This window comes from Ursus arctos, unplaced genomic scaffold (genome assembly GCF_023065955.2).
Source record: "Ursus arctos isolate Adak ecotype North America unplaced genomic scaffold, UrsArc2.0 scaffold_12, whole genome shotgun sequence".
In the NCBI taxonomy this organism is placed as follows: Eukaryota; Metazoa; Chordata; class Mammalia; order Carnivora; family Ursidae; genus Ursus; species Ursus arctos.
The window spans coordinates 16,426,309-16,445,677 of NW_026622786.1; the positions used below are offsets into that span (position 1 = coordinate 16,426,309).

The 19,369-nt window shown below is 37.6% G+C and overlaps 1 protein-coding gene and 1 pseudogene across 5 annotated transcripts in view; both read left to right on the forward strand.

Moving 5' to 3' along the window:
• Positions 1–14,301, forward strand: part of WDR47 (WD repeat domain 47) — a 61,134-nt gene extending 46,833 nt beyond the window's left edge. For all 5 annotated transcript variants that reach the window (XM_026484651.4, XM_048220467.2, XM_026484650.4 and 2 more), the window contains 5 exons: positions 624–793; positions 1,695–1,865; positions 2,747–2,878; positions 9,867–10,085; positions 12,943–14,301. In XM_026484651.4, the coding sequence (XP_026340436.1) occupies positions 624–793; positions 1,695–1,865; positions 2,747–2,878; positions 9,867–10,085; positions 12,943–13,085 (835 nt within the window). In that variant the 3' untranslated portion in view covers positions 13,086–14,301. The remainder of the gene's footprint in view (positions 1–623; positions 794–1,694; positions 1,866–2,746; positions 2,879–9,866; positions 10,086–12,942) is intronic.
• Positions 14,302–15,872: 1,571 nt separating this feature from the next.
• LOC113244878 (proline-rich protein 11-like) lies at positions 15,873–17,308 on the forward strand (annotated as a pseudogene).
• Positions 17,309–19,369: the final 2,061 nt, after the last annotated feature.

A 19,369-nucleotide genomic window follows, 5' to 3' on the forward strand; every position in this document is an offset into this window, starting at 1 on the left:
CACCCTGCACATTCGGCTGGCACTTTCCCTACTATATTTTGTCTTCACTGGAGCTCTTCTCCTGCCATCATCTTTTTCTGTAAAAATTCTTCCTGTCCTTTAAGGCCTAGTACTTTGTACTGGACCAGAACACTTACACCCGTCTTACTGTATGTGAATAGTCAAGACATCAGCCCTTGCCAGATTTGAAATTCCAGAAAGAATTCTTGCTTCCTTTATTTTTTATTCATCCCTTACCTTCCCTCAGTCCCCATCAATTGCTCATATTATGTTTAATGTTTTTTGAACTTTTCGAATTTGGAAGCATTAGTAGCTCTTTTTTCATTCTTCTGTGTTTCTTAGTTAAAATCCATGAAAAATACGTAAAATGGAGACTTTTTAAAAAGTAATCTTTTTTCCTATGTGGTCTGAGATAAGAGTTAGGTTAGTCTAATAATAGTTCATAATTTTTCTTTTGGATTTTAAATATGCTTTAAATTTATTTCTTCCAAGATTTTGAAAATTGTTATTGATGTGTTGTCTGATACTTTTTTGCTCCCTCCCTCAAGAACAATCATAATATAGAACTTCATTAACTTTAGCAGGCAAGAAATTGAAATGTCTTTCTGTAATTTTCTTTTTAGTGCACATGACATCCCTAAGCAGCCAGTGGTACGTTTTAAAAGGAATAAACATCATAAAGGATCCATTTACTGTGTGGCCTGGAGTCCTTGTGGACAGTTATTAGCAACAGGATCAAATGACAAATATGTCAAAGTTCTGCCCTTCAATGCAGAGACTTGTAATGCAACAGGTAGGTCCCAAGTATGTAAGCAGTAGCTTACCAATGTTTCCCTGTGTTGTATGTTTGTTATATCTCTGTATTATTTTCAACATAATCTAAGAACATAGCCTTAAGGAGAGTTTTTTTATATTATAATTGCTTAGTTGCCTTCATAAGGCATGATTCTTTTTTAGTAAGTTCTTATAGTTGTTGTCTAATAATTGAAAACTATTGTTATCAGGGATGCCTGGGTAGCTCAGTCAGTTAAGCATCTGCCTTCGGCTCAGGTAGGGTTCCCTGCTCAGTGGGGAGTCTGCTTCTCCCTCTCCTTCTGCCACTCCCCATTTGTTCTCTCTCTCCTCTCAAATAAAATAAAATCTTTAAAAAATTATTGTTATCAGAAAGGTGACTTTTAAATTACTACTAACAGTGCATTAATGGATATGTTATGGAGAGTACCTGTCTTCTCTTTCATTTCCTTTGGGATAAAAAAGAAGATAACTATGTATAGCTCTGTTTTAGGGATGGTGATAACTGAATCAGTATTGATTTCTTAAAGTTCTTTGCTGGGGCACCTGGGTGGCTCAGTTGGTTAAGCGTCTATCTTCAGCTCAGGTCAAGATCCTGGGGTCCTCGGCTCCCTGCTCAGCTGGGGAGCCTGCTTCTCCCCCCAGCCCATGCTCTCACTTGCTGTCTCTCTGTCTCTCTCAAGTGAATAAATAAAAAATCTTAAAAAATAAAAAACAAAAAAACCCACTTAAAGTTCTTTGCTCAGTAAAGTGAAATTGATTATAGTATTAATCCCTAAATGAAAATATAAACCACACCTCTCTACCATTATTCTTGCTTAGTTTTGAGACAGTTTAGCAATCTCAAATTATCACAGTAAGTTGAGCAGCATCTTTTTTTTTAATTCTTATTGTTGTTTCAGGACCGGATCTGGAATTTAGTATGCATGACGGGACAATTAGAGACTTGGCATTTATGGAAGGCCCAGAAAGTGGTGGAGCCATTTTGATAAGTGCTGGAGCAGGGGATTGTAACATTTATACAACTGACTGTCAAAGAGGACAGGGCCTGCATGCTCTGAGTGGACATACTGGTATGTGACAGTCTTAGATGCTACTTTTCTTTTTGTTCAACATGTGCTTCCCCCCCGCATTTTCATTAGTGGGGTACGTTTTATCAAAAGGGACTTCTTCAGGACAGGAAATTTTTATTTTAAAAATTTAAATTGGGAACTTTTGATAACACAGTAATGATAAATAACATTTTCCTGGTGTGCTAAGTCCTTGGCTTATACAGATAATGCCTTAATTTAATCAACAACCTTATAAATCACAAAGTTTTATCTCTATCTTACACATGAAATAAATAAAACTTGAAAAGGCAAGACTTGACCAGTATCTTACAACTAAACATGGCAGAACTGAGATATTACCTCAGGTTTGTCTCTTGCAAAGCCAGTGGTCTAACCCCACAATCCTGTGCTTTGCCATAATTTACCATAATTTCAAATGATAATATTTTTTTCAGTACTATTTATGATATCCTGAAATGCTGAATCACAAAACAGATTGCTTAGTATGGTTTTCATGTGTGAATTTTAGTGAATTTCAGTTTTTTGAAAATTGCAAATATGGGGGCACTTGGGTGGGTCAGTTGGTTAAGCATCTGCCTTCAGCTCAGGTCATGATCTCAGGGTCCTGGGATGGAGTCCCACATTGGGCTCTCTGCTCAGCAGGGAGTTTGCTTCTCTCTCTCACTCTCCCTCTGTGCACTCTCTCTCTCTCTCAAATACAATCTTAAAAAAAAAAAAAAGAAAATTGCCAATATATTTGATACATGTGGAAAATCTCTACCAGCTAGTATATTTGATTAACCAGATCATTACATGTCTAATAATGAGTACCTACCTTTGAATGTGTTAAGGAAAAATACTGTTTGTTCCACAGTAATAACTGACTATATGATCTTTTATAGGCCATATTTTAGCACTTTATACCTGGAGTGGCTGGATGATTGCATCTGGTTCCCAAGATAAGACTGTTAGGTTTTGGGATCTTCGGGTACCAAGCTGCGTTCGTGTTGTTGGCACGACATTCCATGGCACTGGTAGGTTTTTCTGGAATTAAAATGAATTTATATGAGAATGGAACTTTGTAAAATGCACTTAGCTACTTCCTCTCCCCCACAACACATATGTTAAAAAAACAGCAACAAATAATAAATACTTGGTATTTTATTGATTACCTTAAGTTCTTTCAAAATACTTTCTTCTGTTACTTCCTTTGTAAAATTATTATGTTAGCAGGGCTATTTTTTTTCTTTTTTTCCTTTTTTTCTTATTTTCAGTTAGTCAACATATAGTACATCGTTAGTTTTTGATGTAGTGTTCGACGATTCATTAGTTGTGCTTAACACCCAGTGCTTATCACAATATGTTACCAGGGCTATTTTAGAACTCACACCTTTAAAAAATTTTTTTAATACACACCACAGAAATTGAAATTAAACAAAATTATTTTCTTCCCACTCCTGTACCTTGGTGTCTTTCCCTAAGGGACCAGTTTCTTTTTTTTTTTTTTAATGTTTTTTTATTATATTATGTTAGTCACCATACAGTACATCCCTGGTTTCTGATGCAAAGTTTGATGATTCATTAGTTGCGTATAACACCCAGTGCACCATGCAATACGTGCCCTTCTTACTACCCATCACCCGTCTATCCCATTCCCCCACACCCCTCCCCTCTGAAGCCCTCAGTTTGTTTCCCAGAGTCCATAGTCTCTCATGCTTCATTCCCCCTTCTGATTACCCCCCCTTTCTTTATCCCTTTCTTCCCCTACCGATCTTCCTAGTTCTTATGTTCCATAGATGAGAGAAATCATATGATAATTGTCTTTCTCTGCTTGACTTATTTCATTTAACATTATCTCCTCCAGTGCCGACGGACCAGTTTCTTATTTATTCCTCTATACAAAAGCTTTAAGTATATAACCGAGAAGTTTGTATATATCATAATCTTCTGTCTTCACTAAATGTATGTATACATGCACACAGAAATGGTAGCATATAATACATGCCTCACATTTTAAACTTAACAGTGTACCTTGGATTGTTCCATGTAAACTGAGGGTACTGCTCTTTGTGTTGTATCACCTTTTAAAACACTGGTATCTAAGAGTGATGAAGTATCCTGCCATTGTCTTTATTTTATTTTGGAGTCCCTTTTCTGCCTTTGTAGTTTTTAATAGCAATTCTTTGGCACTATTCCAAGTGAAAATGCCTGCCTTTTATTTCTACTTTTTGGTAGTGGTGGTGTTTTATTTTAATGCTTTGTCTATTCTCTTGACTTTCATGGACCTTTTTTTTTTCAGGAATATTTTACTTACTATTTTAATAAACCTTCATTTATGACTAGAGGTGCCATTAAATTACCAGCCACATGTTCATATATAGCTCCCTGGGGATTGGCGTCAATGCAGTGAATATTGCTAAGTGTTTCGCTTGAGGCTCACTCAGTGCTCTGGGGTTTTGTTTTTGGTTTTTTAAGTTTTTATTTTAATTCCAGTTAACACGCAGTGTTATATCAGTTTCAGGTGTACAATTTAGTGATTCGACACTTACATACATCACCCAGTGCTCATCACAAGTGCACTCCTAATCCCCATCACCTATTTCACTCATCCCCCTTCCTGCCCCCCCCCCGTAACCATCACTTTGTTCTCTATAATTAAGAGTCTGCTTCTTGATTTGTCTCTGTTTTTCTCTTTTTCTCCTATGCTCATTTTGTTTCTTAAATTCCCCATATGAGTGGAAATCATGTGGTATATGTCTTTTTCTGACTGACTTATTTCATTAGCATTATACCTTCTAGCTCCATCCATGTCATTGTAAGTGGTAAGATTTCATTCTTTTTATGGCTGAACAATATTCCATTGTGTGTGTACGTGTGTATGTATGTATGTATATATGTGTGTAAAAATATGTGTATATATATGTATATATGTGTATGTATATATGTGTATATATATATCCATTGAATAGATAAAATGTATGTGTGTGTATATATATACACACACACACACATTTGAATGGCTATATACACACACACATTTTCTTTATCCATTCATCAGTTGATGGATACCTTCCATAATTGGAAGTCCAATGAACTACTTCCATAATTTGGCTATTGTAAATAATGCTGCTATAAACGTATCATTTTATATGAATGTATCCCTTTGATTGTTTTTGCATTCTTTGGATAAATACCTAGTAGTGCAATTGCTGCATTGTAGGGTAGTTCTATCTATCTTTAACTTTTTGAGGAACCTTCATACTGTTTCTTGTGTTGCTTTTAGCCATTCTGACAGGTGTGAGGTGATATCTCATTATTTACATTTCCCTGATGGTAATTGGTGATGAAATCTTTTTGTGTGTCTGTTGGCCATCTGTATGACTTATTTGGAGAAATTTCTGTTTCATGTCTCTGCCCATCTTTAATTGGATTATTTGGTTTTTTGGTGTTGAGTCGTGTAAGTGCTTTATATATTTTGGATACTAACCCTTTATCAGATATGTCATTTGCAAATGTCTTCTCCCATCCTGTGGGTTGCCTTTTAGTTCTGTTGATTGTTTTCTTCACTGTGCAGATGGTTTTTATTTTGATGGAGTCCCAATAGTTTATTTTTGCTTTTGTTTCCCTTGCTTCAGGAGACGTATCTAGAAAACTGCTTTGGCCAATGTCAGAGAAGTTACTGCCTGTGTTTTCTTCTAGTATTTTTATGGCTTAAGGTCTCACATTTAGGTCTTTAATTCATTTTGAGTTTATTTCTGTGTATGATATAAGAAACTGGTCCAGTTGCTTTCTTTTGCATGTGGCTGTCCAGTTTTCTCAGCACCATTTGTTGTGGAGACTCTTTTTCCCTTTGGATATTCTTTCCTGCTTTGTCAAAGATTAATTGACCATATAGTTGTGGGTTCATTTCTGGGTTTCCTCTTCTCTTCTGTTGATCTATTTGCCTAGTTATGTGCCAGTACCATACTGTTTTGATGATGACAGCTTTGTAATATAATCTGAAGTCCAGACTTGTGATGCCGCCAGCTTTGCTTTTCTTTTTCAAGATTGCTTTGGCTATTTGAGGTCTTTTGAGTTCCATACAAATTTTAGAATTGTTTTAGTTCTGTGAAAAATGCTGTTGATATTTTGATGCCGATAGCATTAAATGTGTAGATTGCTCTGGGTAGTGTAGACATTTTAACAATATTTATTCTTCCAATCCGTGAGCATGGAATGTCTTTCCATTTCTTTGTGTCGTCTTCAATTTCTTTCATCAGTGTTTTATAGTTTTCAGAGCACGGGTCTTTCACCTCTTTGATTAGGTTTATTCCTAGGTATCGTATTATTTTTTGTGCAGTTGTAAGTGGGATTGTTTTCTTAATTTCTTTCTGCTGCTTCATTATTGGCGTATAGAAATGCAACAGATTTCTGTACATTGATTTTGTATCCTGTGACTTTACTAAATCCATTTATTCCAATAGTTTTTCAGAGTCTTTCAGGTTCTCTCTCTCTATATATATAGATAGATATAGATATAGATCTATAGATCTATATCTATATATAGGTTATATATATATCATCTGCAAATAGTGAAAGTTTTACATCTTCCTTACCAGTTTGGATGCCTTTTATTTCTTTTTGTTGTCTGGTTGCTGTGGTTAGGACTTCCAGTACTATGTTGAGTGCAAGTGGTGAGAGTGGACATCCTTGTCTTGTTCCTGACCTTAGGGAAAATGTTCTCAGTTTTTCCCCATTAAGGATGATGTTAGCTGTAGATTTTTCATAAATGGCCCTTATTATATTGACGTATGTTCCTTCTAAACCTATTTTGTTGAGGGTTTTTATCATGAATGGATGTTGTACTTTGTCAAATGCTTTTTTGTGTCCATTGAAATGATCATATGGTCCTTATCCTTTTTCTTATTGATGTGCTGTATCATGTTGAATGATTTGAGAATATTTAACCACCTTTGTGACCCAGGAATAAATCCCACTTGATTTTTTTTCTTGATAAGTCTGGCTAGAGGTTATCAATTTTATTCATTTTTTTTTCAAAGAACCAGCTCCTAGTTTCATTGATCTGTTCTATTGTTTTTTAAGTTTCTACATGGACCTTTTTCTGTACTTTGATTCAAACCAGATACAATTCGTTCTAGCAAACTTGATTCTGGAACACACACACATATAATTATATTTTTATATATGAATATGTTATCATTGATTTGTTAAAGTTTAGTTTGAATTGTCACCAAAATTAATGTATAATATGGTTTAAAGCACCAAATAGTTCGGGGGCTCCTGGGTGGATCAGTCGTTAAGCGTCTGCCTTCAGCTTGGGGCGTGATCCCAGGGTTCTGGGATCGAGCCCCGCATCGGTTCCCTGCTCTGCTGGGAGCCTGCTTCTTCCTCTCCACTCATAATAAATAAATAAATAAATTGGGAGCCTGCTTCTTCCTCTCCACTCATAATAAATAAATAAATAAATAAATAAATAAATAAATAAATAAAAATAAATCTTTTTAAAAATTTAAAAAAAATTAAAAAAAGAACCAAACTGTTCAATAAGACTGATTAAGAAACACATTGCCCTGAGAATTGTCTGCTGTCCTCCACCCGCTGCCTCATTTCCCATTTCTTCAAGACAACAGTTTTTAACTTTTGTAATTGTTGCACTTTCATATTTATTTTCATATTTCTTTTTTAAAACTTTTATTTGTTAAGTAATCTCTATACCCAGCATGGGGCTTGAACTCACGATCGCAAGATCAAGAGTCACATGCTCCACCAATTGAGCTAGGCAGTTTCCCCTTATTTTCATATTTCTAAATAACATGCCTGTAGACATAGTTTTTTAAGGATTATTTATTCTCTTACCACCATAAAAGATGAAGATTTTTATATCCTTTTCTGATTCCTACTGTTCCTCATCCCCTCACATACTTCCTATGTCCCATCCTTTCAATATAGTTGTACCATTTTTGGTTAGATCGGTATTTTTTTTTTTTTTAAAGATTTTATTTATTTATTCAACAGAGATAGAGACAGCCAGTGAGAGAGGGAACACAAGCAGGGGGAGTGGGAGAGAAGGAAGCAGGCTCATAGCAGAAGAGCCTGATGTGGGGCTCGATCCTGTAACGCCGGGATCACGCCCTGAGCCGAAGGCAGACGCCCAACCGCTGTGCCACCCAGGCGCCCCTGGTTAGATCGGTATTCATTCCTCACATTGTTTTAGTACTTACAGTGCTAGTCATATCCTTTTTTTCCCCTTTTCTTTCATCTTTTTGTTTTTCTTGGTGTTAATAATTGTATTTTTTGGTTTGTTTACTTAGTTTCTATACACTTATCACTGACTTATCTCCAGACTTTCCCCGTTTGGCTAAATTATTTTCAGCCCCTTTTCTCTCCTTCTCAGAGACTTCAACTTTTTGGTCAGCTCTCTCTTGCAGCATTGTCTCGTTCTCTACTGGATCTGTCCTTCTTTTCTTCTCTACCATAGATATACAAAAATGTTCTAGAATTGGCAATGCCCCAAAGTTCCTCTTTTGACCCCCTTATCCCCTTCGCAGCTCTTACCTTAATTTCTTGCTCTCTTTCTTACCCAGATGTCTCAGAAATCCTATTACATATGCATGTCCATTTTGTCATCCTTTCCTGGTTCTTCTAGCTCTGCTCAGTTTCTAAATTTTGGCATTCCCTAGGACTTAGGACTTTTGTCTCCTTTCTTTCTCTACATGAGTACATCTGTTCCTCCACCTTTAAGTGTAATTTCTATGCTGATCTTGAATTTTTATCTCTAGCCCAAACGTATTCTACATGCGAGGCTCGTATTTCTAATCCACCTACTTGACATGTCCTTTTGGTTATATTAGAGGATATGTCGAATTTAACATGTCTTCAACTATTGAATCCTGACTTCTCTTCTCAAACAAAACTGCCCCAGACCTTCTCACCTAAGTGGTTCTACCACCCATTGTTCGTGCTGGATAGAGTCTCCCTGGATCCCTCTTTCTCTCCTTTCCTCCAATAACCAATTCATAAGCAAATTGTATTGTTTTAGCCCCCCCAAAAAATCCCTCTACTACTTCCCATTTTTATTGCCACCACTCTGAGATAAACCACCACCACCTCTCAGCTTAACCACTGCGAGAGCTTCCTTACTGTACTCTGCATTTTCCCTTTTGCCCCCTTCATTCATTCCATGGTCCACACAACAGCCAGAGCCCATCATACCTTGCTTACAGTACTTCAGTGCCTTCTGATTGCTCCTAGGTTAAAGTGCAGACTCTTTACCATGCCCAGAGCAGTGTTCTTCAGTTTTATTTTCATTATTGCTCCCCCCACCACGCAAGAAGAAAAAGTAAATTAAATTTTTTCCAGAGAATTTTCCAGAGAATTTAGCCAGAGAAATTAAATACTAGGAATAAGATTTTATTGGGTGGGGTTAAACTTTGGAGGGCTACAAACTACTGTTAATGTTTAAGATTTTTTCATCCCCTGAGAACAATTTTACACCCCCTTGGGGAGGCATTATTGCCTCCATTGAAAGTGCACGGTCTAGGTTTAGGGCTGCAGCATGTGGACTCAGCGCTTATTTTCATCTAGTTTCTTCTGGCAGTTATTGGTGTGTTGCTTAGACACATTTCCTACACTGTGTCCTAAAACGTATTTTGCTGTGTAATTTCTTGTTGCCCTAACTAGACCCTAAGCTTGTAATGGGAGTATTCTGGACCCTTCCCCACAGTGATAGCACTGCCTTAGGAACAGTGGTGCATCTATTGCACTGTAAGTAGTGGTGTCCCGGGTGTTCCCCCAAGTGACAAAAAAACCAGACTTTCTTATTTCTCATAGCATCTTGCTTCATACTTTGTCTCTAAAAAGGATGCAAGTGTTTATTGGTTGAATGTTAATTTGGATTTTTCCTTAACAGTTGTGATAAGCTTCATTTAATTTTTAGTGTATGGTTCAGTGAACATAATTAGCTGTTATAGTTTAGCTGTGTTGATTTTTGCCTATGAAACTTCTATTCTTTCTTCTATACAGGTAGTGCAGTGGCATCTGTAGCTGTAGATCCCAGTGGCCGTCTCTTAGCCACAGGACAAGAAGATTCTAGCTGCATGTTGTATGACATAAGAGGAGGAAGAATGGTACAAAGTTATCATCCTCATTCCAGTGATGTTCGCTCTGTTCGATTCTCTCCTGGAGCTCACTACTTGCTAACAGGATCCTATGATATGAAAATAAAGGTGACAGACCTACAAGGTGAGGGAGATTGACCTCTTTCTTTGTTTGTAGTCTCTCCCATTCTATTTGGGATCTCTCTTTTTTTTTTTAATCCACATATAACTTTTTTTAAATTTATTTTTTAAATTTCAGTATAATTAATGTGCAGTGTTGTATTAGTTTCAGGTATACAGTATGGTGATTCAGCAATTCTATACATCACCTGGTGCTCATCAAGATGATTGTATTCTTAATCCCCTTCACCTATTTCATCCATCCCCCCCCACTCTCCCCTCTGGTAACCATCTGTTTTTTCTCTATAGTTAAGAGTCTGGGTTTTTTTTTGTCTCTTTTTTTCTTTGTTTTGTTTCTTAAATTCCACACATGAGTGAAATCATATGGTGTTTGTCTTTCTCTGATTTATTTCACTTAGCATTATGCCCTCCATCCATGTTGTTGCAAATGGCAAGATTTCATTCTTTTTTATGGCTGAGTAATATTCCATTGTGTATATGTAGATATTCCATTGTGTGTATGTGTTTGTATACCACATCTTATCTATCTATTCATCTGTTGATGGATATTTGGGTTGCTCCCATGTCATGGCTATTGTAGATAATGCTACAGTAAACATAAGGGTGCATATATCTTTTTGAATTAGTGTTTTTGCATTTTTTGGGTAAATACCCAGTAATGGAATTACTGGATCATATGATAATCCTATTTTTAATTTTTTGAGGAACCTCCATACTGTTTTCCACAGTGGCTTCATCAGTTTGCATTCTCACCAACAGTGCACAAGGGTTCCTTTCCTTTTTCTCCCAAGTCCTCACCAACACCTGTGGTTTCTTGTGTTTTTTATTTACCATTCTGACAGGTGTGAGGTGATATCTCATTGTGGTTTTGATTTGCATTTCCTGATGATTAGTGATGTTGAGCATCTTTTCATGTGTCTGTTGGCCATCTGTATGTCTTCTTTGGAGGCATGTCTGTTCATGTCATATGCCCATTTTTAATCGAATTGTTTGGTTTTTTGGTGTTCAGTTGTGTAAGTTCTTAAGTATTTTGGATACTAACCCTTTATCAGGTTATGTCATTTGCAAATATCTTCTCCCATTCCATAGGTTGTCTTTTTGTTTTGTTGATTGTTTCCTTTGCTGTGCAGAACCTTTTTATTTTGATGTAGTGCCTGTAGTTTATTTTTGTTTTTGTTTCCTTTGCCTTAGAAGACATATCTAGAAAAATATTGCTACTGTCAATGTCAGAGAAATTACTGCCTGTGCTCTCTTCTTGGATTTTTATGGCTATTTTGATCTTTTTGTTGTTGTTGTTAATCTGGTGTAATCAACTTTATAACATTTTCAAATTTTAGTTTTATAGTATTTACTGAACAAATTACTGGTACTGTATTGATGTGAATTGTAGCAAATTATTAAACAAATCAAGTGAACAGTCTTATTAAGTAATTTTAAAATATTTGAAAGAATCATCATTTATTACACTAAATCATTTTGAGTTCAGGGATGGTAGATGTTAAAATATGCATTATGTACAGCTATTTGCTTCTGCTTTAAAAAACTTAGTGTATAACATGTAATTATGCTTCAGCATCTAGTTTTATTTTTAACTATTTAGTAAGCAAATATTTATTTTCTATCAACTAGGGACAGACAGAAAGATGAATAAGACAGGTAACTTCCTCCTTGATGGAGCTTACATTTTGGAGGTAAATAAAAAGCAAACAATAAATGATGTAATTTCAGGTATTGGTAAGTGCTGTTAAAAAATTAGTGAGGTGGGAGAGAGTGCGTGGATGGAGAAGCCCATTTTATATTTTAGGTAGGCTCGAGTAGGTCTCTTTAGGGAAGTGCCATTTGCACAGAGACTTGAATGATGAGAAGGCACAAGCCAGGCCAGGATGTGAGGCAGGAGTGAATTGAGCATGTTCATGACGCTGCAAGAAGCCATGTCTGGGACTTAGAGAACTAAGGGAGGGAGAGACAAGAATAAATCAGAGGCAGGGTTTTATAGACATTTTAAAAAAGCATAATGGGAATCCTTTGGAATATTAAAATAGGGAGTGATCTGATCTGTTATCTATTGATATCTGTTTAAAAGATAATTTTGAGCTGTGTAGGGAGAATGGATTGTAGATGTAAATATCAGGCTATTGGAACAATTCATGTGAGGGGTGATGGTAGCCTGGACTAGGGTGGTAGAGGTGGAGGTGGTAAGGAGTGACTGAATTTGGGATATATTTTAATTTGTTTAGATTAAATTTGAGGAGTGAGAGGAATGCTGATTCCTAGGCTTTTGGCATGCACAACCAGATAGGGCCATTAATCGTTGGAAGAGGAACAGGTTTGGGCAAGAAAGTCAAGAGTTTGGTTTAAACAAATTAAGATGACTATCAGGCAATCAAGTGAGATGCCGAATAGCTCTTTGGATACTAGTCTGGAGCTCAGGTGAGAAGTCCAGGTTGGAGGTGAAATGTGTGAGTCATCAGTACACAAATGGCCATGGTAACATGGTACTAGATAAAATTTCATGGGAAGTAGGTGTAAGGGGAACAGGAAATCCGAAAGCTGCCTCCTGGGAAAGGAGCAGCAACCCAGCAAAGGAGACCAAGGTGTAATGGCACCAAAGTCAGGGAAAAGTCAGTTGAGAGAGTTTCAAGGAGAGAGTGGCAGCTATGTCAAATGTTGCTGTGTGTATTTTACTGAATACTACTTCACATAGTTAGGTATTCAAGAATTTATTCCTGTTTAAACCTTTAAATGGATTAATGTAGTTTAGGACTTTGTATACTGTCATGCCTTCAAATACCAGGAACTCTGTGAAATCTATACATATACTTATTTTGTATCGTAAATCAGTGTCTCTCTTTTTCATGTAGGGGATCTCACTAAACAGCTTCCGATCATGGTGGTGGGGGAGCACAAGGACAAAGTGATTCAGTGCAGGTGGCACACCCAGGATCTTTCCTTCCTGTCGTCTTCTGCAGACAGAACTGTAACCCTCTGGACTTACAATGGATAGAGTACGCCCCGTGTCAGTCTATGCAGTGAAAGCACAGAGACTTCAGACTACTGACTTGTGAAAATGATAAATTTGAAGAACGTAGACTGATCAGAAAAGTGGCTTAGCACGAGGAGACCCCTTATTACCATGTATCCCTTTGATAGGAACCATTGGGTGGTGTTATTCTGCAGTGCTTTCAGTCTTCCATGTGAGCTCGTGCTGCTGTGACCTGCTATATGTAGTCTTGTTGCCAAAGTCTGCGGAAGAGCTCTTATGTTGTCAGTGTGCACTCCAAGTCAAGGTGGACGATGTGTTTACGGTTTAGTATTAAATGCATTCCTTGGTCTTTGCCTAAATAACAGTTTTATATACACATTGAAATTGAACTATACTTTAAGCATATTATTACATATAATGCAACCAGGTTCTACACAGATTAGACATAGGTGTTCAGAAATTACTTTTCTCACACTCCCATGATATTATATCACTTGTCAGTTAGAGGTCAGAATTTTATATGTCTCTCAAAAGTTACATGGTTATTTTCACTAAGGATCATTGTGGAGTTTAAAGATGGATGGAAAACTGCTTCTTAGTTCATGATGTGGTAATGGCCTTTTCTTTTTTCTTAAACCCAGGGATATAATTACTATTTTGTCACATTATTTTGTTTCAGGCTTAAAAGGTAAATATGTTTGCTTCAGAAACTTGTTAATTTCAATTTTTTGAATGCAACAAGATACCTCCCTCCTCAACTGTACTGCAAGAGCAGAGCAGCAGCGCTATGTGACGCAGCACTTGAAGGTACAGTAGATTTACTGGCTAGCGTTTTTCCTCTTAAAATTTACAAACTTTGCCATAGACTATAGCATGGTTTGAAATGCTATGTCTGCATGATAATTTAAAATGGAAAAATTTAAACTTTGCACTCCGAAAGCTTATTTGGATTTGTTTCTTGCACTGTTTTGTGTAATGCAGAATAATGATTTTATTCCTATGGCATTGTAGATCCTAACATTTATGTATCTTTATTTTCATATTGTACAGTAATTTTACTTTAAATTATTAAATAGGCTATTTTATTTATTTCAAATGCAGTTGAGTTGGTTTTAATTATTGAACTGTCTGTGCACTGTATGTAGCAAGCATTTTTAATCTATTGTATACAAGTGGAAAGGATATTAGAAGTGTATCTGTGCTGTTATTTCAATAAAGACCTCTTGACACCTAAAAATATTCCTGTTCCTCACTATCTGTGACTTTCAATTTAGAGTGTTATTTTTTCCAGTTTACTTGGAGATGGTGTGGTCCAGTGGGTCAACCCCACAATCAGTTTCTTTTTTTTTTTTTAAGATTTTATTTGTCAGAGAGAGAGAGCATGCACAAGTAGGGGAAGCGGCAGGCAGAGGGAGAAGCAGGCTTCCTGCTGAGTAAGGAGCCCAATATGGGACATGATCCTAGGACCCTGGGATCACGACCCGAGCCGAAGGCAGATGCTTAACTGACTGAGCCACCCAGGAGTCCCCCCACAATCAATTTCTTAAATTTCTTTCTAAAGATCTTCTACTGGGGTGCCTGGCTGGCTCAATTGGTGGAGTGTGTGACTCTTGATCTTGGGGTTGTGAGTTCGAACCCCACATAGGCTGTAGAGGTTACTTAAATAAATAGATAGATAGGTAAATAAATAAATAAATAAAATTCCTCTACTAACTTACTTTGCAACCCTTGAGCAACTGCCTAAATTTATGTGTCTGTCTCTTTTATTGAAGATCTAGGGAACTTTCCATCCTGGATATATTGTGAAAGTTGATTAATAAAAGCCCAGAAAAATATATAAATTGTAAATTAGACAACAAATAGGTTGAACTGAGTGCTTTAGAAAGAAATGAAATCTTGTCACTTGTAGCTGTGTATATTCAGTAGATACACAGTTTTCCTACCTTTGCAGAGGGGAATTCTGCTAAAAGTAAGCCACAATCTCCTCTTCAGTTTTCATGCTTCATTTCATACATTCTAGATATTTCAGCAGGTCTATTCGTGTTCAGTTTAAAACGAGGAAAAAAATCATTTCTTGATATAGACCAGCTCAACTTCATAGTAAAAAAAAAAAAAGATTCATAAAATTATTCCACCTTCAAGGAGAGAACTTTAAGATGCTCCTATATATGAGTATAGAATTCTTTCTGCAGTGCATTAGATAATAACTAGAAATTATATGACTTATAATAAATATCCGGTCACATATGTCCTTTTTCCCATGCCTCCACATGGTCTTCTTCATGGAGGTGAATAGATTCTTGGAGGTTCATGTGAAAGAGAAGGAGAGAACTGAAGTATCTACATTCTCTGAACCCTTCTCAGTGGGAGTATGGAGAAGGAGAGTAGGGATGAGGGGGTGCAGAAATTCTTAGCTCCTCCGTACAGAAGTGTCAGAGGTCTGACTTAAATTTTATTTAAAAATTTTTTTAATAAGCCAAATGACATAACCAACTGAGAAAATGCAGCCCATGAAATGGTAGAAAATATTTGCAAATCATATGTCTGATAAAGGATTAATATCCAGAATCTATAAGAACTACAGCACAAAAACAACCAAAAAATCAACCAGATTAAAAAATGGGCAAAGTATTTGCATAGACATTTCTCCAAAGAAGAGAGACAAATGACCAATAAGCACATGAAAAGATGCTTAACACTACTAATCATTAGGGAAATGAAAATGAAAACCGCAATGAAATATCACCTCACACCCGTTAGGGTGGCCATTATCAGAGATTTTTTTTTTTTTTTAACAGAGAGAGGCAGCCAGCCAGCGAGGGAACACAAGCAGGGGGAGTGGGAGAGGAAGAAGCAGGCTCCCAGTGGAAGAGCCTGACGTGGGGCTCTGACGTGGGGCTCGATCCCAGAATGCCGGGATCACGCCCTGAGCCGAAGGCAGACGCTTAAAGACTGCGCCACCCAGGCGCCCCAGGGTGGCCATTATCAAAAACATAATATGTAGTGGCAAGGATGTGGAGACGTTGAAACTCTTGTGTATTATTGGTGGCAATATAAGATGGTGTAGCCACGATGGCAAGGGAGACGCCACCATAACTCCATCTGATCCCCAGGCTCTTAGACTTAAATAATGCCCAAGTTCAAACAATGATGAAAAAAGCTAAAAGCCAAAGTGAAAAGATTATTCAAAAAAAGAGAAGCCTCCCACTTCCCTTCAAGCTAATTACACCTCCCCCTCCGCCACTGTCACCAGGAAGAGTGGTGATTCCTTCCACAGTTAACACCCCTTAGCAGAAGCTGGCCAGGATCAAACTGGAATTTCTAATTTCCCAATATCAAAGATACAGTAAAACTTAGGACACATAGGGCGCGGCCTATATACAACTGGTGCCAGAATGGCCCAGAGTTAAGTCTTGAAAGACATCATCTCTCCATCCCATTACCACCACCAAGAACTTCACAATCTAAAAGAACAGCTGTGCATTTTGGGAAGTGAATTCCGCAGACTCCAGGAGGCACTGAAGACCATCTTGGAAAACTTGTCCTTGTCCAAATTGTGGTCAAATGTGTCACATAAGTGGTAAATTTACAAATGTGCCTGCCTGTGTTCTAACCATCTCTGGAGAATCCCAAGCTGCGCTTCCTCCCATACTGACTGCCACAGCCAGCCAACCATCTTCCTCCTCATCCAGCTCTGCCTCCACTCCCTCCACCTCCTCTCTGCCTGTACCTCCATCACCCACGGCACCTGGGCTGCTCAAAAATTCTGATTGTACCAAAGCACTTCAGGCTGGACCATTAAAAAAAGATGGACCCATGCAGACAACAGTTAAAGATCTGACTGAAAGAACACACGGTTTTGATGAAGAAATTTGTTCCATCACCAGAGGCATAGTGTCCACTAGTTACTGTCTCTGACCTGCAGTGTGTTATCCTGAAACCCAACTCCGAAGGGTTACCAACTCGACTTACGCATGTCTTAATTACTCCTGGTAAAAGCCAGATAGACCTGCAGAAACTTAGAAAAGTCTATGTAGAGAGGAGCGCAGGTGGAACCCCATTTACCAATAAAGAAAATATGGAAACAAGAGCTAGGCTGACTCCAGTAATGACCTGGGCCTTGAGGGGAAGTTTCAGCATGGTCAGCCTAGAAGTCTAACCCATACTCTGTCACTTTCTACAAGCAGCTTTGTTGAACAAAACGGATGCCAACCCTGCCTGACTGCATGTGATGGCTCATAAAATACTCCGATAAATCACCCCAATCTTTTTTTTAATGTAGTAGGGTCTGTATAATTATACTCATATATAATTCCATTTGAAGAATTAAAGTATGTTTGGAGCCCATTCATACTGTGGTATTACGTGGCATTTGGACATTTTTTAGTTTGTATGATCAGTAAGAGAACAGATGAGAAAATGCAATCCCTAAAGTGATGTTTATCCTGGAATTACCCAATTTAGTTCGGAGAGGTTGTTCAAATTTAACTACATAGCTAATTTTTACTCAACAGGTACAGTTATGACATTAAGAAAATAACCTGGTGGGGCGCCTGGGTGGCTCTGTTGGTTAAGTGTCTAACTCTTGGTTTTGGCTCAGGTCATGATCTCATGGGTTGTGGGATCGAGCACCAGTTCAGACCCCTTGCTCAGCGGAGAGTCTGCTTGAAAAATTCTTTCCCTCTGCTCCTCCCCATGCTCTCTTCCTCTCTCTAAAAATAAATAAATAAATCTTAAAAAAAAAAAAAGAAAAGAAAAACTGGTGCCCATTCATCTTGAATATTCTTGGGTAAGAATAAAAGTATTTCGGCACGCCTGGATGGCTCAGTTGATTAAGCGTCTGCCTTTGGCTCAGGTCACGATCCTCGGACCCTGGGGTTGAGCCCAGCATCAGGCTCCATGCTCAACGGGGGAGCCCGCTTCTCCCTCTCGCTCTGCCTGCCGCTCCCCCTGCTTCTGTGCTCTCTCTCTCTCTCTTAAATAAATAAATAAATAAATAAATAAATAAATAAAATCTTTTTTAAAAAAGTATTTCATCCTGTAAAGCTAATGCATTAACTGCTACAAACTTGAACGGTAAAAAAGACCCTCCAGATTTGATTTCTGTTCACTATAAACACTTAAGAGGTAAGACCATCCCCCATCCAAACCCAATTATTTTCCAAAAGGATTTGAAGGAAATGTCCAATGTAACCTTAAAAATTAGAATGTATCGTTTCTAGCATCTTACGTAGGTGATTATATCTGGCTCACTGAAGTCTGAGATATTCCTTACTTTGATATCTACTATGATATCCACATTCATGCAGCTAAATATAAGTTTCACGAGGACCTCAACATGAACCTTGTATTCTCCACAATGCCCTGAAGGATTCTATGAAGTCCATAGCAGATTCACTGTGAGACCTAATTCCCTGTCCTCAACAGCCTGTCGATTCAACAACAGTAATAAAGCATACCTGCGTGCAAAAACACAGGTTCTTCCCTGCTGGTCCAGGGTTGCCAGATTTAGCAATTATAAATACATGACACTCAATCAAATTTGTATTTCAGGTAAACCACACAAATAACTTTTAAGTATAAGTGTGTCCCATTAAACAATGAATGGTTTCTTTTAGTATAATTATGTCCCAAATATTGCGTGGGACATAGTTGTACTAAAAAAAATATTCAGCGTTTATCTGAAATTCAAATTTAACTGGGCATTCTGTGTTTTATTTGGCAACCCTATATAAGTCAGACCCTTACAAAACTGCCAAGTATTTCTGGGAGCCCCCAGTTTGTCAGATATATGTACTTAGCAGTGGACACTACTGTAACTTCAGCCAGGATCGCCATCACTAATGTGTTAAGTATCATGGACGAAGGGGTACTGTCATTAGGGTGAATGTTACTGAGGTGCAGGATTAGCTTTGAAGCTGACAACGTCCACTGCACTTCCAAGAATAAGGATGGCAGAGCCTCACGGATAGGAAACAAGGGGTTTTGATCTTCACTGAACCGTCCAGCCTGACAGGAAGCAGCTACATAGATGATATCTTTGAAATATCCCTTGGTTAGCTTAGGCTAAAAAAGATATTTTAGTGACTTTTCAGAAATACCTATTTTTCCAAAAATAAATATTGCTTTGAGATGCCAAATAGAGTGTCATGGAAAGTCACCAGACCGGAAAACAGACCTGGGGATGATGTTTTGTTCATATGAGACCCACATTTATGTTTACAACACATTTATGAATGAAAATTAAACAGATAATGAAGTTAAGAAACATACCTGATTCTAGGTTGTTGTTTTTTAAAACCGCT